Below are 25,452 nucleotides of genomic sequence, written 5' to 3'. Positions count from 1 at the left end.
ATAGCTAACCAGGTCCTTGTGCTCTGGGAAATAAATTTCTGACTTCTCATTATAATCTTCGTACCTAGAGCGTTTTTTAAGTATTCCAGTATTTTGAGGTTCTGACTATATGCAGTGTACTTTGCTTATTAACTCCAAGAAAGTTCTAAGAAGCATGAGGTAGGCCTTGGACATCAAATCTAGTTGGAAATCTATAACAGGGCTTTAACTGGAATTCTACCATATTTGAGTTTCTCTTGAAGCTTGAGAGGCTGAGAATAAAGCAGTAGTTACCAGGTTACCTTCATATTTCAAGAACTTGCCTAAGGTGGCCTTAGAAGGTGGCCTTAAATTGGTTTTGCACATTTAGCCCATTCTTTATCCCCAGTAAATAAAGTGTGGAGAGTTAAGAGTTCTAAGACCAGGATGTTTTTAGAGAGAGTTGTTAGATTGTGGTGTGTTCTGTGTCTTTTCCTACCTCCACACATAGCTTCTAGAGAGCAGGATGCTTCTCTTAAACCCCTTTCATTGAAGCCAAATGATAAGGGAATGTCTACTAGAATCATTCTGAAAACTCGACATGTATCCCTGGTATTTGGTAGAGTATAATGAATAGTATGAGAATCTGTGGATCCATAGGAAAGCAGAGAGAAAGGAAGAGGGCTGTATAGTTAGTAAGTAATCTGTATTTCAGAGATAGTAGTGTTTCCTTGAGCCTCTGGATAGAACCAGGTTAAACCCTTCTAAAGAGGGATGCTGTGCATGGCCACCTAGAAGATGATATGAACCAGGATGGAAATGGAAATTCCAGTATTTGAGGGTTAGAAGTGTAAATAGCTTCTTCTCACTAAAGTCATGGGAATTGCACATGGAGGGTCTCATGTAAGATTCTTCCAGGAAACCCACAGAAAGTTAGCATGGGAACCAGATTTCATTGGTGAGGCCTTTCAACTCCCCTTACCTCTCCCCAGTCCTTCAGTTCCAAAGCTAAAGGAGCCAGAGGTAGCCTTGTTAGAGGTAGAAGAGATGCAAAATGGGGAAAGAAAGAATATTTGACTGGTGCCCCCTGCCACACCCCCACTCCACTGCAGACTTCTTGAAAGCTCTATCTCAGAAGGGAGAAAGAAGCTTTTTAATTTAGATGAGTATTGACTAATTGTCAATACTAGACATCTTAACTATTGAAATCTTGATGTTTTGGGGCTGATAGTGATTGAACAATTATGTATAATCAAAGAGTGATTGGAAAAAATTAGGAGACGTGTTAGATTTCATTCAGGAGCAAGGAAGAGCTTTGAAGGAAAGTATGCTTCTACTCTTTTGAGTTTAGCTCAGTGCATCATTTATACATTCACATGTACACATATATGAAAAGATAAGCAATTGGAAAAGGAAAATGTAAGTATCAGTTCCAAGGTATATATAAAGTTTGGTGTATATATTTTCCAAATCACAGTCTACAGTACTTGAAGTTGGGGAAATCCAGACCTGTCACCTTAAGGATAAGAGAAATTAAGGCATATTGAGATTGTTTTCTGGTTGGGGTGTTGAAGGCCTTGCAAAGGAAGTAAGGTATGGATTGGATTGGCCTTCATTAGCTAAGACTTACAAGGGCCTACTGTGTGTCATAGGCTGTACTTTGTATTCCACATACAGTAGTTTTACTTTTCACAGCAATCCTGCAAGCTCAGTATTATTTCCATCTTAACAGACATGGAAACTGAGGTTCAGACAGGTTAAATGTGGTGCTTTAATTTCCCATAGGTAGTAAAAGTAGCTGAACTTCCCATAGGTAGTAAAAGTAGTATTCTGGTCTGTATAACTCAGGCTCCTTCCACTCCACCCTGCTGCTTCCCTGGTGGCCCCACACACTAGGATACTGTGGTGGGATGAGGCAGTGGAACCTAGGCAGACAGACAGTCCTAGCCAGGAAGAGAATGGGGCATACACTGCTCTCTCTGACCAGGCTCTTCCGTGGCTGCCTCGGGGCAGCCGTGCTCCGCCCCTTGGGTCAGAGGTTTCTCTTTTCCCATGATCCTTCAGTGCTGCATCTGAAGCAGGCACTGGGACATGCCCTCCTTAAATTATCCCTCTTCTTACCCTTTTCTGTTAAGAAAATGGGCTTTAGGGATGTTAATCAGTTTACCCAAGGACTCTAGTAGTGGAACGGTGTATCTGGGTTTGAATTTTAGGTTTTTCAGACCCTGGAGCCCATAAGTTTTCTTCTCATCATGCTGTTACCAACAAAGACTTTATAAGTGCTTGTATTAATAGAAAATGGGCCCTTAGGAAACCTGTTTTGGTTTATTCTATCATAATTGAAAAAAAAACATAATACAGATTTTGTGGATAGAATTAAGAATAGGAAAGTACTGACTTGGAGTGGAGGGGAGCAGAGAACCACAGAATTCTGTACCTGGAATGTTTCATGATGTGGATTCTGTGTGTAGTGTAGGGGAAAAGGGTGAGCTGACTAGGATGTCAAGAAAAAAAGTCTCCCTTTCCCCTCCTCCTGTACCCCATGTTTTTAGAGGACTCCTGAGACTTTCCTGAAAATGGCACTGTGCTCAGAAATGTCCTGTCGTTTGTTTAAAACTCCCCAGTGGCACTTTAGATCTAGCCTCCTGTCTTTACATATGCAAGGGTAGTGAATTTAACCAGTGTGCTAGATTTATGGAGTTCCACACAATTTCCAGTACATTACCCGTCCCAGTGTATAGACCAGACACCGCTCTGTGGCAGTGCTTGGGAACTGCACTCTCACCAGTAGCTGGGGGTCAGGAGAAAGTGGGCTCTCACTCACCCACTGAATGCAGAAGTGGCCTCAGCCTATTCTCTTTCCTCCCCTTCCCCCTTCCGTTTCTTCCTTAAGGCTGCTGTGAATGGGAAGATGGCGAGCTGGCAATTCTCTTAAGCCAAGCAGAATTCCTGTTGTGCAATCTAGTGGCATATAATCAGGAATACTATTCCTGCCATCACAGCATAATGCTCTTGTGTTACTAAGGGCTTCTGACGACCTTACCCAAGCCAGGTTGTCAGATTTTATCAGGGGGAAATAGACTCCCTGTGTGAATGGGATAGCTTCCCTAATTCTAAACTTTTCTCTGTATATCTTAACCTTAAAGAGACTTAGCTCCATTTGCCCCTCTTACTACCTGGAAGGCATCGTGCCCTTTGAAAGCAGGCGTTCTCTTTCTTTCCGGGATCCTTCTGCATGCATTCTTTCTTGTGATACCAAGAAAGCACATTACTTTCTCTTTGCTGTCCCCCTTCCCTCTTCTGTACTGTTCTCTATGGTCTTCTGCTATGCAAATACTGTACTTATTTTTTTCTTACGATCTGCTATAGAATATCCTTTCTGGACTGTGGTTGGTAACTTCTAGCAGCCTCAGGAGAGAGACTGTATTCTTTTTTGGCAAATTGCTGGACTATGTTTATAAGTGAGTGTACACACAGTTCCTACAGGAGTAGGGTATTAACCACTTATGTTTTGTTGCCTTCTGAACTAGCATGGTATTGGCATTTTATGCTGTTTCAGTTCTTTGGCCAGTACATTTAACATTCTCTATTCCTCTCACCCACAGCCACAGCGCAGTTACTGGGTGTTGTCTAAAAAGCAGTGGGCTCTGTGAAAATTGGGCCTTGTCCCTGTGATGCTCTCTATAAATAACTGTCAAACGAATGAAACCAGGATAGCAAGAGCAATTGGCTGAGGACTTTAGGTAGTGAAAAATAAGGCTTCGAATGGTGAGCAGCACAGATCAAACTAGAAGGATTTGCATGTTGTGTAAAGTACTGAATCCTGTAAACAGTAGGGGGCCATTAAATTTATGTGTCTTATATAGAGGTGTAATTTGTATATGTACAAAAATGCACACAGCTTGTGTACAGCTTGATGAATTTTTACCTATGTGTGTATCTGTGTAATTACTGCTCAGGTTCCAGACAATATCTCCAAAACTCCGGATGGGGAGATTATCTTGACTCACAACATTTTGGATACCAGGTCCCAAGGTTGGTTTGTGGTATAAGCAGGATTGGAATTATTACAGCTGTTCCTGGGATTAATGAGTCTTTATACTTGAATAAAAACACTAACTCATATCCTCTAATTGTGTGACAGAAATGATAATACAGTGTGGTTAACATTTATCAATCATCAGCATGTCTTGGCACTTTATAAATATTTCTTCAGTTTATCTGCTCCAGGAGGGTTTGTTACTGTCCTATTTTACAGATGCTAAAGGTCAGAGAAGTAACATGTCTCAGTTTCCACAGCTAGAAAGTGGCACAGTTAGTATCAAATCCAGCACTGTCCATCACCAGAGACTGATTTCTTGTTGGTGATATGCTACCTTAAATATCTGGTGCCTGGGTTTAAGTAACAGAAACATTATGTCTTCATAGTGGGAGAGGATGATTATATACGTTACCTGCTACCTGCGCAGGAAGAATGCTCTTTTTAGGCACATTGTGACTTGTGGCTTATAGGAATTTCGAGAGAGAAGAGGGTTTTGGATTCTGTGTCAGTCAGGGCCTGGAGCGGTGTTCCTTAGGATGAATTTTTTTTTTTTTTTTAACATTTATTCAGTTTTGAAAGGCAGAGGGAGACAGAGCGTGAATGGGGGAGGGGCAGAGAAAGAGGGACACACAGAATCTGAAACTGGCTCCAGGCTCTGAGCTGTCAGCCCAGAGCCCGATGCGGGGCTCCAACTCACGGACCTCGACATCATGACCTGAGCCGAAGTTGGCCGCCCAACCGACTGAGCCACCCAGGCGCCCCTTAGGATGAATTTTTATGAAGGAGAAAGATGCTTACAAAGAGGATGGCTCCTTAAAATCGATATATAGCAACAAGGCGATGGTCCCTACAGGTGCAGTTTGAAAACAGGACACAATGAAGATGAAATGTAGACCTAAATTTCTAGAAATTCCAACAATTAGTTTGCCTTAAAAATTAGTATCAGTGAAACAAGTGCATGCCAGTGTTAGTTAGCTAAGTGGCAAAATTTTTATTACGTTTCAGGAGCTAAGATGGCCAAAGAAAATGTGAAACTTAAATAGCCACTAAAAGGAAAACAAAATTTGTTTTAATGGCCCTCAAAGTTACTTAAACCCAATAATCTTCTACATACATTTATGTCTTAATTCTGTCTCAACAGTGCAAAAAAAAAAAAAAAAAAAAAACCCTGTCCATCGAAAGAATTTTAGTTATTCATGATTAAAATATATTTAATATTTGTCCATTATTTTTTCAAAGTGGGAGGGACAGTGCAGCACATTTTAGCACATTTAGGCATAAACTGGGAGTAGTCAATAAAATTCAGGTTTTACAAGATGAAAAGCATGGCAGGAAGTATCCGATTCTTGCTGAGGAACCTGTTTCAGGAAACTAATCTTAAAAAGATGTAAACAGCATGCTTTTATCCAACTTGCTTGGGGAAAGACTGCAGTTTTAAGTTGTTTAGAATAGTGGGCATAAAGATACTATTTGTTGCCAGTTGTATCACTTTTTGAAGAGGTGCGGAGGCCAAAAAGTATAATCTCTGTTTTGATATCTGTTTATTTTTAAATGGGAATAGGGTGGTGATGGAGATGGATTTCTACTCAGAGCTGCTCTTGTTGGTAAATGTTTCTTTTACTGACTTTGTTGTAAAAACAAAACAAAACAAAACAAAAAACCCTGCATTTTAGCAATTAAAGTTAATCCTAAAATATAAATAAAGTATGGAAAGTGTCCTTCAAAAATACAATATATGAGGTCATAGTAGTAGCAAGCAGATCTGTGTCTCCTTCCCACCCCCAACTCCCCAACCAGGAGTTTCTTTAGAAGTCTTGTTCAGAGTGCCTACTTCTGAGTAGCTTCTTGGTGTTTGCATACTACACATGCCGGGGGTTGTCACTTAAGAATGCTGTGTCCCTGGAGCCAGCAGGTCTAGCTGCCAGGAACCCTTGCCTGAAGAATGGCTGAACCCCTTTGGCTCTGGCTCCCAGCATTAAGCTGCCTTCCTCCAAGTCATTCCCTCAGATTTGGTAATGAGCCAGGGGGAAAGTAGGCTTTGAGGAAGTCAGTCAAGAGGGGAGAGCAAAGGAGATGCTCAGAACAAAAGAAGGATGATGTCAGTGTCCTAGTTAGTGCCCTTTTAAGAAGTGGGAAATAAGTCTCTTTGAGTCTTATTGTCGCTGTTGTTTTCTTTTTAAAACCTTTAAAAAATGGTGAAGTGTAATACACAAACATTTTTAACTGGCTCACTGAGATTCTTCCCTTCCTACTCTGCTACCTTAACTGTCCTTTCTTCTGCTGATTGCAGAAGATAAGTTGGGAGGCTTTGCTAACAGAGAAAGACAGAAATAGATGCTAGAGATGAAAAAAAAAAACACAAAAATATCAGTGAACGAGTAAGTTTGAGATCCCAGCCAAAAGAAAAAAAAAATTCCGAAATCATGTTTCCTTATGATAATACACAAGGCAAATGAATGGGGAAAAACCAAGTATGAGGAAAGAAGGGGAGAAATGAAGGTGGGGTGTGGGATCTTCCAGGCTGTTTGTCTTCCTTTGTTTCAGACTCCTTTGTTCTTAGAACTGATGCTTACCCCTGGGTTGCAGATAGACTTGAATTATAACTGTGTTTTTTCTATTTTTATAAGACTGTGAGCACTGTGTGTGTGTGTGTGTGTGTGTGTGTGTGTGTGTGTGTATACACCCATCTTAGGTATATATAATTGAAAAAATTATATATAATTATGAAAACACTGCATTAGGTCTTTTGCAGTCTTCTTGCATATATCAGATAGGAGGATTCAGAGATATCAGTACGTTTTCTCCACTTGGAAGCTACTCTGAATACATTTTGTTCAGTTGGAAACCAACTGTAGTAGGATACTACTATTTTTGTAAACCAAATAAGGTAGTAAACGTTTATTAAGGTTTAGTAGGAGAAACCTTAATACAATGAAACTATTGCTATTCATTCTGGATCAGTGAGATTTGATAAAGTTAATTGGTACTTGGGTGGGCAAGTAAACATAAATTTAAAAATGAGGTTATTTTTCTTACAGTCCTATTTTGTGACGGATTATGACCCAACCATCGAGGATTCCTACACAAAGCAGTGTGTGATAGATGACAGAGCAGCCCGGCTAGATAGTAAGTAATCTTCCTTTATTTGATAGTTTACATATCATATTTTTGAAAAGTAAGCTTGGGTGTTTTGCTAGGTTGCATACTACAATTGAAATGTGGTCTTGAAGCCCGTGTCTTTCATCAGCTTTGATTGATGAATCTGCATATTAGGATATTTGAATATTTAAATATTTATCCTACATATTAAGGTATTTAAATATTCCTCAGCAAATGTAATATAAAACAGTAATTGTGTTGATCTTGTGCTGGTGAAACTAATCATGTCATGGTAACTAGTTGGAGTTGAATTTTTAGGGACATTTGGAAAGAAACATGAAGTTTCAGCCCTATCTACTTTCTTGCAAAGGTTAAAATGGGTGTAGTAAATATAGAAAAAGAGTCAATATTTGTCAACTTGCTTAGAATTTATAGCACGGAGGAAGCTTTAGCAAATAGGGTTTTGGGCTTGGCTACACATTACACATCTCCACAAAAGATAGCCCTGTTCTTTTAAGTTCGAGGATTCTTTCATTCAGAGAGATCAGTAAATAACATTAGCGCTTGCTCTTTAAGGTGTTTGGGGAGAGCAGACCAAGGGATCTTTCTTGAATGGGTATCTTTTTCAGTCCTTTCTGTGGAGGAGATAAAACATCCAAGTGACTTTGGAGGTTGTCTGACTCCATCTGCCTAGATATATTTGATATTTTTAACCTTGTAATTGGTATGCTAATATATTCTAGCTTACAAAAATCAACTCGTACTGATGAAGATGACTCTGAAACTGTCTGCTGGGTGATATATTTGTCTCTAGTGTTGAGAATAAAGCACTAGGAAGAGAAGGCTTTTTGTTTATTATACCGAGTCTAAAATATATACTCTAAAGGACCCACATTAATTGGGCCCTGCCCTTATGGGAAAGTCATTCATAAAATGAAAATACGAACACGGTTACATGTGTTGTTTTCTCTTTAGTTCTGGATACAGCAGGACAAGAAGAGTTTGGAGCTATGAGAGAACAGTATATGAGAACCGGCGAGGGTTTCCTGTTGGTCTTTTCAGTCACAGATCGAGGCAGGTTTGTACTAGTATTAACATGTAGATCTCCTGTTCATGTGTAGATCACTATTTTATTGAATTTGGATTTTCTTGTTTTTATAGAAAAAGGAAAAGTAATAAGGTACTAAATGGGCTGTGGAACTTGCCAAATTCTGAGATTTGAGCAAATTAATTTGTTTTTGTTTTAGTTTTGAAGAAATCTATAAGTTTCAAAGACAGATTCTCAGAGTGAAGGATCGGGATGAGTTTCCAATGATTTTAATTGGTAATAAAGCAGATCTGGATCATCAAAGACAGGTAAGAAGGAACTTTGCTGTTGGGAATCCCATTATTGATGATCATGTCAGTGAATGGATGTGTTTCTTGAAACCATTGAAAGTGCCATGATCAGGGAAACTGCTGAGCTTGGCAGTCTGGGTTTGGGGAAGTCAAATTCTCACATATTTTTACACCACACTTCAGTTGACTCTGTAAGCCCATATTTGTACCACCTCCATTCACATGTTCTTATTTTGTGAGTAATCACCACAACTCTAATTCAGTTAGCTCATCTTAAAGTTACCCTTACTTAAGGCCAAACTCATTCAGTGTTTTAAAAAAATTTTTTATACATTTATTTATTTTTGATAGAGAGCACAAGTGGGGGAGGGGCAGAGAGAGAAGGAGACACATAATCTGAAACAGGCTCCAAGCTGTCAGCACAGAGCCCGACACGGGGCTCGAGCTCACAAACTTCGAGATCATGACCTGAGCCGAAGTCGGATGCTTAACCAACTGAGACACCCAGGTGCCCCATAAACTCATTCAGTGAATGCTAATTTACCTTCATCTAGAGAGTGGTTTTAACGTAAATTACAGTTATTTGGATTTTCCCTAAGTCCCATTAATGATGGAATTTTCTGTTACTTCTTTACACTGGCTGGCTCTAACACCAGTAACCTGTAAGAAAAGAATATTTTTGGTATTTAGTTGTAGGCTGGATTATACTCACTTGTTTCTTTACCCTCTTATTTCACATTTAATTTTTAAAGTATTGGGCACCTTGTCTGCTCACGTTTTTGCGAAGGAGCAGAACAAGGTCAGATATGAATAAATGCAGGCTCTACATTGTCTTTTTGTGTCTATTTCTTTTAGGGCTTTAGCCTCTACCCCATATCTGGAATATAAGTTTTTAAGTTGTTTCTTAATTTTTTTTTGGCATTTAAGTTCTCTTTTGTTTTTATATAACTTTGTGTTGATGTTTTTAACATTTTGTTTGAAAAGTATGAACCTCAGGAAAAATGGGTTGATAATAGCATCGAGGACAGCCTTCTATTTTGTAGTTAACTATTTAAAACATAATCTTTAATTTGTGTGCTCTATTTGTAAAATTTTGTTGAAGGTATATCAAGTTTAAAACATGGGCTTGGGGCGCCTGGGTGGCGCAGTCGGTTAAGCGTCCGACTTCAGCCAGGTCACGATCTCGCGGTCCGTGAGTTCGAGCCCCGCGTCGGGCTCTGGGCTGATGGCTCAGAGCCTGGAGCCTGTTTCTGATTCTGTGTCTCCCTCTCTCTCTGCCCCTCCCCTGTTCATGCTCTGTCTCTCTCTGTCCCAAAAATAAATAAACGTTGAAAAAAAAAATTAAAAAAAAAAAAAAATAAAGACTTACTTTAAAAAAAAAAAAAAAACAAAAAAAAAACATGGGCTTAAGGGAATGATATTATTCTAATGCTAAGATTTAGAAATGTTTACTCGTGATACTTAATGTAGAGTAAGTTTTACTGCTAGGTCCTTTTCACATCTGAATTATTACAAAGTTATGGTGAAAAAATTTGATCTTCACTTCAAACAAGTGTAAGTGGTTTGAAATAACTTAGAATACAGCACTGCTCACATCTTAAGCCTAGAGTATAGAGTACATTTATTTTTTAATTCCTTTTGGGGGGGGTCATTTCCTTCAGGGTTTCTAAACCTAGTTATATTTATTAAATGTTGCCAGTAGAACCTGTCTGCTGCTCTTGTCAGTCCTTTCTAATACTAGAAACACTTTTCTATGTTACCGAATCTGGGAAATCCTAACAGAGGAGCTCTGTGGGAAGCAAGCGGCTCTCCCCCAATCTTTTTTTTTTTTCTAATTTTTTTTTATTTTCAACGTTTATTTATTTTTGGGACAGAGAGAGACAGTGCATGAACGGGGGAGGGGCAGAGAGAGAGGGAGACACAGAATCGGAAACAGGCTCCAGGCTCGGAGCCATCAGCCCAGAGCCTGACGCGGGGCTCGAACTCCCGGACCGCGAGATCGTGACCTGGCTGAAGTCGGACGCTTAAGCGACTGTGCCACCCAGGCGCCCCTCCCCCAGTCTTAACACTGACCTCTACCCCCACCCCTGAGTGCTCACTGCCATGATTATGGAAAAGGTTTTTGTCAAACCCTTTCATTGGTCATATACAACTCTAGTAACAGACTAGGTAGGAGGCCTGGGGTGCGTGGGAGGTCTCCTGTAGGGTAGGTGGTGGCTGGGAAAAGTAGGGCAGGGAAAGTAGGGGAATGTATGCCCCCCCTCACTCCTCCCCCCCCCCCCCATAGGCCCTGCTGTGATGGGCTTGGGGCAGAGGGTCTGTATGCGTTACTCTTAATCCTCTATGTACCGAAGATTGCCAGTGTTTGGTGTATGGTTTCCATCTGTCTGCAGATATTCAGCACTGGCTTTGTTTCATGCCATAGGCTTACAAAATTTTTCATCTAGGTTTTTTTTTTCCTTTTTATAAGAGTAAAGATTCTCCGGGTAAAATGAGAAACAAGGTGATGAGAGGAACATTGTAGGGGGATGATAAGTTTCATATTTCCATCACCCAAAACATACGCACTTAGGCTGGAGTAAGATCTTCAGTATTCATTTCTCTGCTTTAAACCGTACACAGGATAAATTACCTGTAGCTGAGAGCTCAGCTGTGTATATCCCCAGGGGAGAAGAGCAAGTGGCTCATATCTGACTGCTTAATTTTTGCTCATTCCCATAGATTCTACTCTGAAGGATGGGCGCCAAGAAAAACTTTTTCCTGTTTATGCTTCCTCTTCTCTTTTCTGGGTTCCCGCACACTCAGGCATGATGGCTGCACTTACAGGAGCCTTGAATACTGGCTGGCAGGAAATCTACCACCTTTCCCTGTCCATTCATTTCCCACTTGTTTTCATGCTTATTACTCACTTTCTCATTCTTAAACTTACAATGCTTTATTCCCCTTCCTCACTCATGGCTAATGATGAATCATATTTTCCTATTTCACTGAGATATTTCTGCATGTTTCCACCTCCACATAATACTAACCTAAGTGCACATGTACCCCATCAATTCTGCCTTTCCTCACTTCTGTGGATAAACTGTTTACCTATCTATGCCCATCCTCTCTAGTAGGCCCTGGGTCCCGCTCCTTCTCACTAGCTCATAGATGTCACCCCAGCAATGGTTCTGTTCTGGTTGATCCATTTCTCTGCTGCATAATCATTCCCACAAACATGTCATGCTACAGTGGCTCTCATCTTTAAAACAAAAAGTAACTACAGCAAAAGCGTGTTCTTAATCTCACATTCTTCTCTGTGTATGTTTCTGCTTCTTGTATCAAGCAAAACTCCTTAAAAGCGTTATCTACACTTGCTCTCCTCTCTTTCCTGCCATTCTTGCTTGCTCTGACCTCAGGCATGCAGCACCCCAGTCAAGGTCACGATTTACGTAGATGTCAGTAACGTTTGACACAGATGCTCATACTCTCATTTTTGAAACACTTTGTTTACTTAGCTCTGGGATACCTTAACCTATGCCTCCACTCTTTCTTTGCCAGTATTTCCTTCTTTCTCACAGGTATCTTAGGCCTCAGGTGCACCTTCTTCTAAGGCTCTAGTTGTACAAAGACCACTTTACCTCCCAGCCGTGAGAGCCATACACTGTGCATTTGACGTTGAGGTGCTGTGCTAAAGGTTTTTACCTTTTTAAAGTCTCTTTAGAATTAAGGGTGTTGTGTATAATGTCTTGGTACCTTTACCTGCTTTACTAACAGCCTGGACAGGCCACAGGATCCATAAAAATTTCTTCCCCTGTTTAGAAATGTTGACTTTTTGGTCATTGTCCTTAAAGGGTTCTTACTCAGTAACCAGTCTTACTTGCTCTTAGTTATTGACCCAGTTCATTCTCTTCTGCCTTTGTGTTAGACACAATCCTTTCGACTTTTTCTAGTTTCTTGCCAGTTTTCTGTTACATAGCAAATGCCAGTTCTCCATGTTCTTTGAATTTGTGGGTCAGCCCTGGACATTCCTATTATTGGTTCCCGAGATTCTGAACCCATCTGGGAAGAGGTCAAGCAGAAGAGCTTTTGCTTATTAATAACTTCCTTTGGCTTCTGTATCTCTGGATTTGCTCCTTCCTTCCTTTCCTTCCTTTCCTTCCTTTCCTTCCTTTCCTTCCTTTCCTTCCATCCCATCCATCCATCCATCCATCCATCCCTCCATCCATCCAATATTTATTGAACCCTTTTCTAGACACTAATAACACGCAATAGAAAGAACAAAGTCACTGAAATTGTCATTAAATAAGAAGAATTTGAATGGTTAGAGTTACCACACACCGAGCCCCTTAGAGATAAATAACATTGATCATCTTGTTTATTCTATCTAAGGTGGAGGAAGAGAACACAGGTAGTTGACTTGCTTGTGCTTGCTAAGATGTAAAAGTAGGTACATATAATAGCATACTGATTTCTGAAATTTAATACAGCAGTATGTGTGCTTGGATTGTGGACTTTGCTGTATCTCTGATTTCAAGTTCCTTGTCCTTGACTCAGCCCTGTCTAGAAATGGACTGTTCTGTTCTTTTTGTGTTTACCCTTTCTTCCTCTGGCTTACTTTAGCCTCCCCCTCTCCTTTCCTCCTTGTTAGGTGCTAGTGGCCACTGTTAATTTGAGAAAGGAACCCAATACACTTAGGATAATACCCAAGTGTACTAACCCCCACTATCTCTGTTTAGTACCTTGACCACAGTATGCCCCTGTAGCCTCCCAGGGAAAGACCTCACCCCTACCCCCAATAGTAGAGTCAGGGTCCTCTTCTTGCCTTACCTGTTTTTGCCTTCTCTGTATCTAAAGATCTGTAAACCATTGAATGTAAGTAGCATGAGGGCTTCTCAGTTTCGATCAGTTTTGTTCATGCTTTGTCCTTAGTACGTAGAACAAAGACACACACTCAATAAATATTTGCTGAATTGAATGATTCAAGGCATCAGTGAATCAAGATGTGGTATTAATTTGATGATTCTTTCTATACAATAGGCATTTAAAAAAAACCCACAAAAACAAGTTTTGGTTCTGTTGGTCTCTTCCTATTAAACCCAGTTTGTTGGATAAAACTGCTCTAATCATTCATATTTGCTCCTCTCCATTTGGAAATACATAGTACTAGATATACTCATTATTGTGGATATCGGCTAATATTCATTTGTGCCTTTGAAGTGAGGGTCACTGGAGGTTCCCAGATGTAGGTCTGTGAATTTGTTATATCAGATTCACCTTTGTTGCTTAAAACAGAACATTTCTGGGTAGTGCTGACCCACCAAATTAAAATATCCAAGAGATGAGGTTTAGTATTTGGTATCTTTATAGAATTCTCTGGGTTGGGGAACATCTAGGAAATCCTTATTTGTGTAGCTTTCAATCTTCTGTTGATTTTGGCTTCATAAAGCTTTGGCTTTGTTCCATGTAATATTCTTTTGGCTCATTTTTGTGTTTGCTTGCTCTGGTGGTAACAATGCTATTTCTACTTCTTAGTTAAAATAATGCTACTCCAGTGAGCTCAAAAGCAGCTTTATATGTGGTAGAGATTTCTTGACCAGTAATGTATGCACAAACTTTGCTGACCTTGATTGCTGGAAGACAGTGATGTGAGACAGTACTTTAAAAATAAATAAATGAGGCACAAAATTAGTATTGGGAGTATTTTACCATGTAGGCCATTAATTCATTAATTTTTCTGTATAAAGATACCTCATTTGCCATTTCTCTCTAGCTGAATTACATTATGCAGGAAGTGTGGGACAAAGTACCTTTTTGAAGAATAATTGTGCTGAAAGACATGGCAAAATTTTTGAGGACATATGTCCCTCCCCCAAAGTTATATTAATAATTATTGAGATTGACTAGTCTCAAATATTAATTTTTATTTTTCTTCCTGTATCTTTTATTTCAAGTTTTACTTATTTGGTCATACTGTTTACTTAACATGTTTTATTTCGTTAACTATGTACTCTTCTAGGCTCTGATGTACAAAGACAAATATGCCTTCCTCCCTAGCTACAAGGGATATGATGGTGGGAGAGCGAGAAAAAGCAACATCAAAAATTGGAGTATAGTGTGTTTAGTTTTGTTTACTGTAGGGCATGATGGGAGCTCTGGGGTGCTGTTCCAAAACTGCATCAGCACTGAGGGGGAAGTTATTGATTGCTTGAGTCTTGAAGTATTACTAAGGAACAAATTAAGAGTATAGGGTTGGGAGAGAAGGGATGGCATCCCAGGAAGAAGGAACAGAATTTGTGACAACATGGTGGTATTTTTTTGTAGGAAGGAATTTCCCATGTCAAGTTAAAATAGGAATTGTCTTTTTAAAATTGGCTTCTGTGAAGCTTTCTTTTCTTACTTGGCTTCCTCACTAGTTGTTAATTGCTTGCTTGATTTGATTGATTTATATTTCAAAACCATAGGCCTTATGGTGCATAAGCTATTTTGAAGAGAGGCAGGGAAGTTTAAAAATTACAAAAACTTGGGTATACTAGAGCTGTGTAGAACCTGCCTGCTACCCTTTTGGAACACAACACAATATCAACTCTTAAGTGGTAGTGTAATTATTAGATGTTTGCATTAATGGAATAACCTGATGATACTGTACTGAGTTGCTGAATTTTAGAAATGGAATATTAAATTGGGAGAGCAAACTACCTTAAAAGATTAGAGGGAACAATACCTTGAGCTCAAATAGGGCCAAGAATAATTCCTGCTCCAGGTTAGCCAGAGTGAAAAACATCATTAATTCTTGGGGTATTGGGTAGTGTACTCAGAAGGTTTTGTTCCAGTCGTAGGGCAAAATTAGCTCTAGGGTAATTCTGTTCTGGCACTATGGAACAAAAAGGACTACACTTTCCAAATAACTGCATCCCAGAAGAAAGCTCAAGAATATATATAGGAATACAGACTATCCAGAACCCAGTAGGTCAAAGTCTAGTACCCAGGCATCCATTCAAATTACCAAGCAAGAAGCAGGAAAATATGACTCATAATAAGGAGAAAAAACAAGGAGTAGAAACACACCCAGAAATGACACACGATAGAATTAGTGAACAGATACCTTAAGCAGTTCTATGACTATATTCCATATGTTCAAGAAGCTAGAGAAAAGACTGAGTATGTTAGGGAGAAACATGGAAGATAGAGAAAGATCAAAATCAAACTTGTAGAAATTGAAACTACAATGTTTGAGATGAAAAATACCCTGGATGGGATTAATAGCCAGAAGCAACAGCTGGAAAATGTCTAAATTTGATGAAAACTGTAAAATGCATACATTTAAGAAGCTCAACAAACCCTGAACATAAGAAATATGAAGAAAATTAGAATGAGACAAATTAAAATGGAATTGTCTGAAACCAGCGAAAAAGAGGAAACGTGACAGATAACCAGAGGAAAAGAAAACTACGCACAGAGGAACAAAGATAAGGATGGCAATGGTCACCACTGTTTCTCATGGGCAACGACTCAAGGCAGAAGATAGTGACACAACATCTTTCACGTACCGAGAGAAGAAAACTCGTCTAGAATTAAATACCCATTAAATATTTGTTTCAAAAAATGAAGGTGAAATACTCCACAGATATGCAAAAGGTGGGAAGAGAAGATTTATTACCAGCAGACCTGTGTTATAAGAAATGTAAAAAGAAGGAAAATTATACCAAATGGCAGTTTGGATCTATACAAAAAACAAAAACAAACCCACCAGAAATGGCAATTATGTGAGTAAATATAAATTACTTTTATTGTTATTTGTCTCTTTAAAATATACTCTGGATGTTTAAAGCAAAAAAAGGTAACACTCTGTTGTGAAGTAAAAGATAACAAAATGTAGGAAGGAGAAATGTGTTACTGTAGTAAGCCTCTTATACTATATGTGAATGGGCAGAATGCATTTGAACTTTGATGAGTGAAAATGTGTATTATAAACTCTAAGGCAGTCATTAAAATAACATGGTACGTACTTCATTAGCCAACAAAGGACATAAAATGGAATCATAAAAGCAATATAGTTAACCCAGAAGAAAATAGAAAAAGAATAAGCAGATTAAAGAACAAATAGGATGGATAGGAAACATATCAAGATGATTCAGTGATGACGGTAATCACATTGGTGGTAGATTGTGTGAACACCTCAATTAAAAGGCAAACATTGTCAGGGCACCTGGGTGGCTCAGTCGGTTGAGCGTCCGACTTTGGCTCAGGTCATGATCTCGCGACTCGGGAGTTCGAGCCCCGCGTTGGGCTCTGTGCTGACAGCTTGGAGCCTGCTTCGGATTCTGTGTCTCCCTCTCTCTCTGCCCCTAACCCACTCTGTCTCTGTCTCAAAAATAAACATTTAAAAAGAAAAAAAAAAGGCAAACATTGTCAAATTGGATTAAAAAACAAAACAAAACAACCCCCAAAAAACAAGACCCTACAAGAAATCTACTTTCAGTGTAAAAGACAAATAGGTTAAAAGTGAAAGGATGGGGTAAGATATACCATGCTGATACTAATGGAAAGCCTCTTGAAGTGGCAATATAAATATCAGACTAAGTCGATTTCAGAGCAAAAAACCTACCAGGAATAAAGAGGATTGTTTTATAATGAAAAAGAGATTAATTCATTAAGAACATAACAATCCTAAACATTCATATATTGAATAACAACTTCAAAATTCTTCTTTTTAATGTTTATTTTTGATAGAGAATCAGAGCTTGAGTGGGGGAGGGGCAGAGAGAGGGAGAGAGGGAGAGAGAGAGAATCCAAAGCAGGCTCCAAGGTGTGAACTGTCAGCACAGAGCCTGAACCGGGGCTCGAACTCAAGAACCGGGAGATCATGACCTGAGCCAAACCAAGAGTCACACACTTAACTAACTGAGCCACCCAGGCACACCACAACTTCAAAATTCTTAAAGCAAAATTGAAAGAACTGCAAAGAGTAATTGACATGTTCACACTTAACAGTCAGAATTTTCAACATCCCTTTTCAATAATTGAATAGAAAGAAAACCAATAGGATATGGGTGGCTTGAACAGCAATGTTGAACAAATTATTCTGAACGTTTAGTGAATGCCCCACCCAACAATAGCAGAATACACATTATTTTGAAATGAGAACAAGTCTCAATAAATTTAAAAGGATTCTGGTGAGACCAGGTATGTTCCTTGACCATGGTGGAGAATTAATTTGGAAACCAGTAACAGAACATAGCTAGGAAACCTCTAAATATGAGGAAACCAACAAGCTTCTAATTTATCCTTCTTATAAAGAAATGATCAAATGGGAAATCGCAAAGTATTGTGAACTGAATGATATTTAGAACACATATCAAAATTTTGGATGCTACCAAAGAGGAAAATAAAGAGAAATTCATAGCATTAGTTATCTTAGAAAAAAGGAAAGGTCTCAATTCAATGACTGGCTTCTACTTTAAGAAACTAGAAGAAAAAGAGCAAATGAAAGACATAGTAATTGGAAGAAGGTAAATAATAAAGGGTGGAAATTAACAAAATTGAAAATAGAAAAACCATAGAAAGATAAACCTAGTTTTTAGAAGATCAAAGTGACAAATCTACCCAGAATGACCAGGTTAAAAAGAGCAAAGGGCACAGAGTACCAATGTCAGTAATAGGAGAGGTGCCATCACTTCAGATGTTAAAGATATTGAAAAGATAATAAATACTATAAAAAGAAATACCATACTATAAAGAACCTTTATACCAGTAAATTCAACAAGTTAGATGAAATGGACATTTCTTAAAAGGTGCACAAAATATCAAAACTCATGAAAAAAATAGATAACACGAATAGTACTGTATCTATAAAATAAATTCAACTGGTTATAAAAACCTTCCCTCGGAGAAAACCTCAGGTCCAGATGGATTCATCGGTAAATTATACCAAACTGATTTTGCTGAAAGTATTCCAGAATATTGAAGATGAGAGAATTCTTTCCAACTCCTTATATGAAGCCAGCATTACTCTGGCTTACCAAAGCCAGACAAAAATTTATAAACACTACAGTCCAATAATTCTTGCAAACATGTATGTAAAAATTCTTAAAATTTTAGTAAATAGAATTTAACAATATATGAAAAGGACAGTGCATCATCACTCAGGTGGGGTCTATTCCAGAAATGCAGTGTTGATTTAACAGTCAAAGATGAATCAACACAGTTCACCAGATTAACAGACTAATGTGGAAAGATTATGATCTCAGTAGATGCAGAACAAAAAAAGATTTGAGAAAATTCAACATACTGTTAAAAACTCTTTACAAATGGAATAGCAGAAACTTTGTTAACACGCTAAAAGGCATCTTCAGTGAAACCCTACAACTAATAGTGTGCTTAATGGTGAAGGACTGAATGCTGCTGTCACTGCACTGAATGGTCTACGCAGTGAGGTGAGGCCAGAAAAAGAACTGAAAGGCATCCATATCAGAAAGCAACCAAGTTGTCTTTATTAGTAAATGACATGATTGTTCATCTAGAAAAGCCTATGGAATTTACAAAAGAACCTCCAGATAAGTGAGTTTAACAATTTCCAGGGTATAACACAAATATACAAAAATCATGTTCCCATTTTTGTAGAGAAGAATATCCATCGTTGAAAAGAGACCAGAAGAGATAGGTTCCTTAATCTATCCCTTTCCCCAGTTGACATTTTCTAACTTTCTGCAAGTGTTTACTTTTGTGGCAAAGACAGCAATAGAAGTCATTCTTTTAGAAAGATCTTTTTCATTCACACTATGTAAATGTAATTTAGTTTAACAGTTTTAGTAAATATCACTACTTCAACCTTTTACACTGAAAATGTGTAGGATAATATATATTCATTTTATGTTTCTGACGGGCCTACCATTTTAGGTCATCAGCTCTGCCACACTTCTTGTCTCAATATAACAAAGACATTGTGATCATAATCATTATTCATTTTTTCTCACATTTATTGAGTGTCTCCTATGTACCAGGTATTAGGGAGTTTTGAGATGAGGAAGACCCACAGTCTCTTGAGGCTTCCGTCCTCTTCATCCTCAGCTCTTCGTGATAGTTTTCTCTCTTGCCTTGTTGTGTTTAAGCTTTTCTAGACTTCTTTTAGTTCTTGGAACTTGGGACACCACCCGTCCATGGCCCTCACACAGGCCCTTTCTTTTGTCAGGGATACTCTCTTACCCCACCCTTAACCAACTCCTTGCTCTTTATTTGGTTCTTAGTTTAAATGTCATTCCTCGGGGAAGCTTTCCCTGATCTGCCCAGCAGGGTTATAGACTCTACTAGCACCTTGTACTTTTTCTTACCAGAATTATCACCATTGTATTTAATACTTTGAGTAATCACCAGACTGGAATCTTGTTGCATGGTAATATTTCGTCACAGGTATGTTCTTCTGGGTTGTTCTTCAGAGCTGGGCTTCAATATGTGTTGAGCTTTTAAGTCTGTTGGTTTATCTTAAGACAAATCAGCTTGGCCTCTGGCTAGATTAGGAGAGCAGTCTGTGGCCATAGGGTTAGATGGAGCAGATCTGATTTTTAATTCTGTACCTCAGATACAACTCTTGGAATTTCAGGTAACACAGGAAGAAGGACAACAGTTAGCACGACAGCTTAAGGTAACATACATGGAGGCGTCAGCAAAGATTAGGATGAATGTAGATCAAGCTTTCCATGAACTTGTCCGGGTTATAAGGTAAGTGAAACACATCTACGATGTGTTTGTTTGTTTTAACTTATAGAATTTTACAGTTAACCACACTGCTTTTTAAAACCACCAAGTAAGAAAGAAATTACCATTAAATGTTTTTAGCAAGAAACAGGAAATTATATGTATAAATGCTTCTGTGCACATGACAGGTTAAAAATTTTAATTAAGTACATATTGTATACTAGGAACTTGCTACATATAAAGCCAGATTTAATTATATTGAAGTAGAGAGTACACACAGGGATTAAAAAAAAAATTGCACACACAACCTACACCACTTCCAGTGGTATCAGTGGTACGAAGGTAGGGATGACAACAGCTAACATTTGAGTGGAGATCTCTGCCAGATACTGTGTCTGATGCTTTACATGTGTTACCACATTTAAATTTCACCACGACCCAGTAAGCGAAATACTTTCATTTATCCCCACTTTTGGATGGGAGAGCAGGTATAGAGAGGTTAGCTAACTTGTTCAGAGTTTCAGCTTTAAATGGCAGGGCTGGGACTTGAATCTGTGTCTCTGATTCCAGAGCCTGTGTTCTTAGGCTTTGCTTTTGCCCCACCTCCTCCCAGGCTGCGGGAGCCAGGTAGTAGAGATGCGGTGCTCCAGGTGCTCCCATTCGTGGTGTGAAGTATGATATCCCTCATAACAAAGGGTTTTTCTGTTCTGCTGGCCTAGAAGGCCCCTGCGCTTCAGAAAGTGTTAATGGTTCCAGGAAGCTTGAGGTGAAGGGCAGGTGGCCTGGAGTTAGTTTCTGTGTGAGAAAGATTGAGTTTCCGTATAGTGGGAGGGGTTTGATTTGATTATTTTTTTTTTTAATTTTTTTTTTAACGTTTATTTATTTATTTTTTTTTGAGACAGAGAGAGACAGAGCATGAAGGGGGGAGGGGCAGAGAGAGAAGGAGACACAGAATCGGAAGCAGGCTCCAGGCTCTGAGCCATCAGCCCAGAGCCTGACGCGGGGCTCGAACTCCCGGACCGCGAGATCGTGACCTGGCTGAAGTCAGACGCTTAACCGACTGCGCCACCCAGGCGCCCCTGATTTGATTATTTTTAATCTTGGTGGCTTGGTGCCTCCTTCCCCGTGGGCTCTCTCTAGATCTGCAGGTCTCTCTGCTTGACAGAAACGTGGAGCTATGGGCTTCCTGTACTTTTTTTAACCCCTTGCCTGGGCATTCTCTTTGTGGGGAAAGGAAAGTAAAGATTATAGTTTTTAATATTTTTAGTGGTTTGTTAAAAGTGCAAGTTCCATTGTTTTTGAATGAAAACAGAGTTTCAGTTTTGCAAGATGTAAACAGTTATGGAGGTGGATGGTGGTAGTAGTAACACTGTGAATATATTTAACACCACTGGACTGTATGCTTAAGAATGGTTAAGATGTCAAGTTCTGTTATGTATTTTAACACATGTGCATGCGCACACAAACCGTTACCTTCTTAAAATAACGTTTACTGCCTTTTGAATGCTTTGTCCTTGGTTTTGATCCTCAGAATCTATATCCAAATCCATTTAATCTGGAGAAGTGGGTAGAGTCGGCAATTAACAAAATTACTTTAATTTTACTTTTATTTTACGTAGGCTTCACAGCCAACAGGGGCTTGAACTCATGATCCTGAGATCAAGAGTTACATGCTTTCCTCACTGAGCTAGCCAGAGCCCCTAGGGAAGGCTTTTTTATGCCAGCCACTGATAGGCCTTTAAACGTAACAAGATCACGTTTAAACCTCTAGCAACTGTGAAAGGTAGAGTTTTATTATTCTCTTCGAAAAAACCGAGGTTCACAGAGGTCAGCTAACTTGTCCAGTGCTGACTTGTAGCTAGTAAGTGGCAAAACAGGAATAGAAACTGTGTACCTTGTATGGGTATGTACTTTATATTTTACTCTAGCAATGGTTGCTTTTTTTTTTTTAATGTTTATTTTGGGAGAGAGAGCGCTAGCAGGGGAGAGGGGCAGGACGAGGCAGAATGAATCCTAAGCAGACGATGTAGGGCTCCATCTCAGACTGGGAGATCATGATCTGAGGCTAAACCAAGAGTAAGATGCTTGACTCACTGAACCACCCAAGCGCCCCTGGATGTCTCTTCTTAAGTATACCTTACTGTTAATGGAGTTACAAAGTGGGAAGGGAACTTAGAGGTCATTGAGTTCAGTATCTCATCTGATTCCAGACTCACCTATGAGTGGAGCTCAGATAGCTCTGCTTTATGCTGGTGTTGAAACACTTGTGCCTCTCCCCCCGAGATTTGCTTCGATTCCCTAGGTGAAATTCAACATTGAGAAGCATATGCACATAAACTAGACTTGTCCAAAAAGAATATATTTGTAATAATATGTTACCAGCAGGGTAGATTTTTATATAGATTTTTCTGTCTTACAGGAAATTTCAAGAGCAGGAATGTCCTCCTTCACCAGAACCAACACGGAAAGAAAAAGACAAGAAAGGCTGCCATTGTGTCATTTTCTAAGAATCCCTTGAATTTTAGCTACCAACTGCCAGGAAAAGCCCTCATCGTCTCCTCCTCTCCTTATGGTTTACATCACATCGTGTTGGTACCTTTCTAGCCTTAGACACAAATGATCACCGTGGTAGCCTTAGACCAAGAAGCTGGCTAATCCTTTCCGTGAAGCTAATCCTATGGTCATTTCAAGACACATTTAAAGGAAACACTAAGGCTGCTTCAAAGATTATCTGATTTCTTAAAAATAATGATCTATATACATAGACATATTCTTTTTTAAGGGCTTACATTTTAATAGGGATGAATCAGTTTTGGAACCTAAGCTGTTTGCCAAGCTGAAGTCATAGGTTGTGAAATTAACTTTTAACTTCTGGAATCATATTGCCTATTGTTACTCTAAATAGAAACATGAGTTGTTTTTAAATGTGAATTTTTGCCTATCTCTAAAAATTTTGATGTCAACTTTAGTTAACCTTAAGTACACTGAATTGAATCCACAGAAGTGAGACATCTCAGACCTTTGCTGATGCTACAGCCTTTGTTTTCCAGTGGCCAAAATACCAAAATGCCTGTTATGTTTATAGATTAAAAACAGCGTATAAAGCATTTATTACAGCTCCACTCCTAAAGATGATAATAATGTTCTTTGTGGCCAAATATTTGGACTTATTCTGCATTTAGGCATTTCAATGTTCTTGGCTTTTTAAGTTAACTCTTTTCACAGCCATGTTGAGAGTAAAAATAAATAATTTCTGTCTGTCTTCCTTTTCAAGTATTTCTGGATAAGGGATTCAAAAAAAACTAAAACTGTTTTTGTTTGTAATATAAAATATGGAATTGATCTTTCCGGGGTCAAAGATGATTAATGTTTTTGCTATATACTTTTATACATTATTTTCTTATCAAACTAGTTAACAAGTATTTTTATATGTTTGTAAGCAAATATGCTTTCACAGCATACCTTGTGTATATGTAAAGATAAGTATTTAATTCTCACTGTTCACTTTTAACTGACAAAGAAAAAAAACAGTGAAAACTACAGAAACTGTGGTAGAGCTGTCCTTGCCATCCCGGTCCTGGTCCTGGTGGCTCCCGCCTTTGGCCAGTCACACACCTGCTTGAGAAACCTCCTCCGTAGACGACAACAGGGTGAGAATCTGAAGTCACTTGTGATGTCCCGTACTAGGTATTGACTGTTCTATCAAGTAGTAAGTGTAAAACTTCTCTTTGACGATTAGTATAACTGTGGATGGCTTCTGATTTTTGTTTTTAATTTTGTGGATTGTGTTTCAACAATTCAGAAGTATGTTCCTGATGGTGAGATACTAAGTGGTATTGCACGGTTGTCACTTTATTGAATGTGTACAACAGCCCCGTGAAGTTGATAAAGCGTACCCTTGTATAGCTTCAGGTGCTAGAATTAAAACTGATCTGTTATCACAAGAGAAGGTTTGATGACTTGTTATTTGGGTGGTTTTTCAAAGGAATGAGTGTTGGAAGAAACTTATTTTAGTAGCTAGCCCTGTGCCTTTTCCCAACAGTGCCCTAGGGTTTGAATCTAAAAATCATATTGGTTATCTGGCAGGTGAACTTGAAGTGAAATGGCTTGGTGTTCTTAGGGGTTTCCTGACTATTAAGTCAGCATTTCTTAAACTTTTTCTATGAAGTGCTCCTGACAGAAACCCCTATATCTAAAGGAGATACCACTGAAGACAAAGCCTAAAGCAGCTGAGGCAAAGCGCATACATTTATTTGAATACTAATTAAAATTACTGCCCAGGAAGGTACCATATTTATCCTGTGGGTTTTGGTATTATAGCACCATCGCATGTCTTTGTTAGGACTTTCAGTTGGGATTTTTTACAATGTTTATTTCTTTTTATTTTGAGAGAGAGAGAGAGAGAGAGAGAATGAGAGAATGAGAGAATATGAATGAATGTGTGTGCACGTGTGTATGAGCTGGGGGAGGGGCAGAGAGAATCCCTAGCAGGCTCCATGATGTCGGCACAGAGCCCCATGAGGGGCTCAGTCTCACAACTGTGAGATCATGATCTGAGCTGAAATCAAGAGTTGGACACTTAACTGACTGAACCACCCAGGCACCTTGGGAAAAATGTAAAGTTATCATAGGTAACCTCAGATAACAAGAGATTATCTACATAATAGGCAGATTTAATGGAGAACATTTTATTCTGAATAGATGATTTGTAGCAACACAGTTTGAAGGTTAAATTTATATCAGTTGACTTTTTTTCCCCTCTCTGTGCTTCACTTTGAATACTTTTTATTGCTACACCTTCAGGTTCCCTAATGTTTTCTTCCCCAGTTATTTAATCTGCTATTAATCACATTGAATTAATTTTTTAATTTTAGACCTTGTGTTTTCTTTTCTCTTTCCTGTAGAGGTTCTATTTGGTTCTTTTTTACATCATCCATTTCTCCCATTATGCTCATGTATTTCTCTTATCCAGCCCCTCTCAACTGAGTTTCCAGAGAATTGAGCCTAATGCCTGTCTGTGGTGTGCAATGAATTAATTTCTCTTCAGTGCATCTAGAGTGGTTCTAGCTGTGTACCATCCTTGGGAGAATTGAGAAAGGCTGCTTTGAATATTTGAACATGGTTTTTATGGCTCTTTTAAAGTCCTTGTCTGTGGAACTCATTTATCTGTATAATTTTTGGATCTGTTTCTATTGACTGACAAAATTTTCTCTAGTTATGGGTCACATTCTTCTGCCTTTTTATTTATTTTTTCACATCTAGTAAGTTTTGATTGGATGCTAGACATTGTGTATTTTATGTTGTTGGGTGCCTAGATCTTGTCTTCATTTAAAGATTTTTTT

General features: G+C 38.8%; 1 protein-coding gene across 3 annotated transcripts in view; it reads left to right on the top strand.

Annotated features, from left to right (window-relative positions):
- The window catches only part of RRAS2 (RAS related 2), a 76,073-nt gene extending 52,019 nt beyond the window's left edge, over positions 1 to 24,054 (top strand). For all 3 annotated transcript variants that reach the window (XM_030331304.1, XM_030331305.2, XM_030331306.1), the window contains exons 2-6: positions 7,039 to 7,126; positions 8,075 to 8,177; positions 8,347 to 8,455; positions 20,016 to 20,134; positions 22,530 to 24,054. In XM_030331304.1, coding sequence (XP_030187164.1) covers positions 7,039 to 7,126; positions 8,075 to 8,177; positions 8,347 to 8,455; positions 20,016 to 20,134; positions 22,530 to 22,617 — 507 coding nt within the window. In that variant the 3' untranslated portion in view covers positions 22,618 to 24,054. The remainder of the gene's footprint in view (positions 1 to 7,038; positions 7,127 to 8,074; positions 8,178 to 8,346; positions 8,456 to 20,015; positions 20,135 to 22,529) is intronic.
- Positions 24,055 to 25,452: the final 1,398 nt, after the last annotated feature.

The sequence above is a fragment of the Lynx canadensis genome, chromosome D1 (genome assembly GCF_007474595.2).
Source record: "Lynx canadensis isolate LIC74 chromosome D1, mLynCan4.pri.v2, whole genome shotgun sequence".
Lineage (NCBI taxonomy): Eukaryota > Metazoa > Chordata > Mammalia > Carnivora > Felidae > Lynx > Lynx canadensis.
This window is presented reverse-complemented; position numbering and strand designations above follow the sequence as displayed.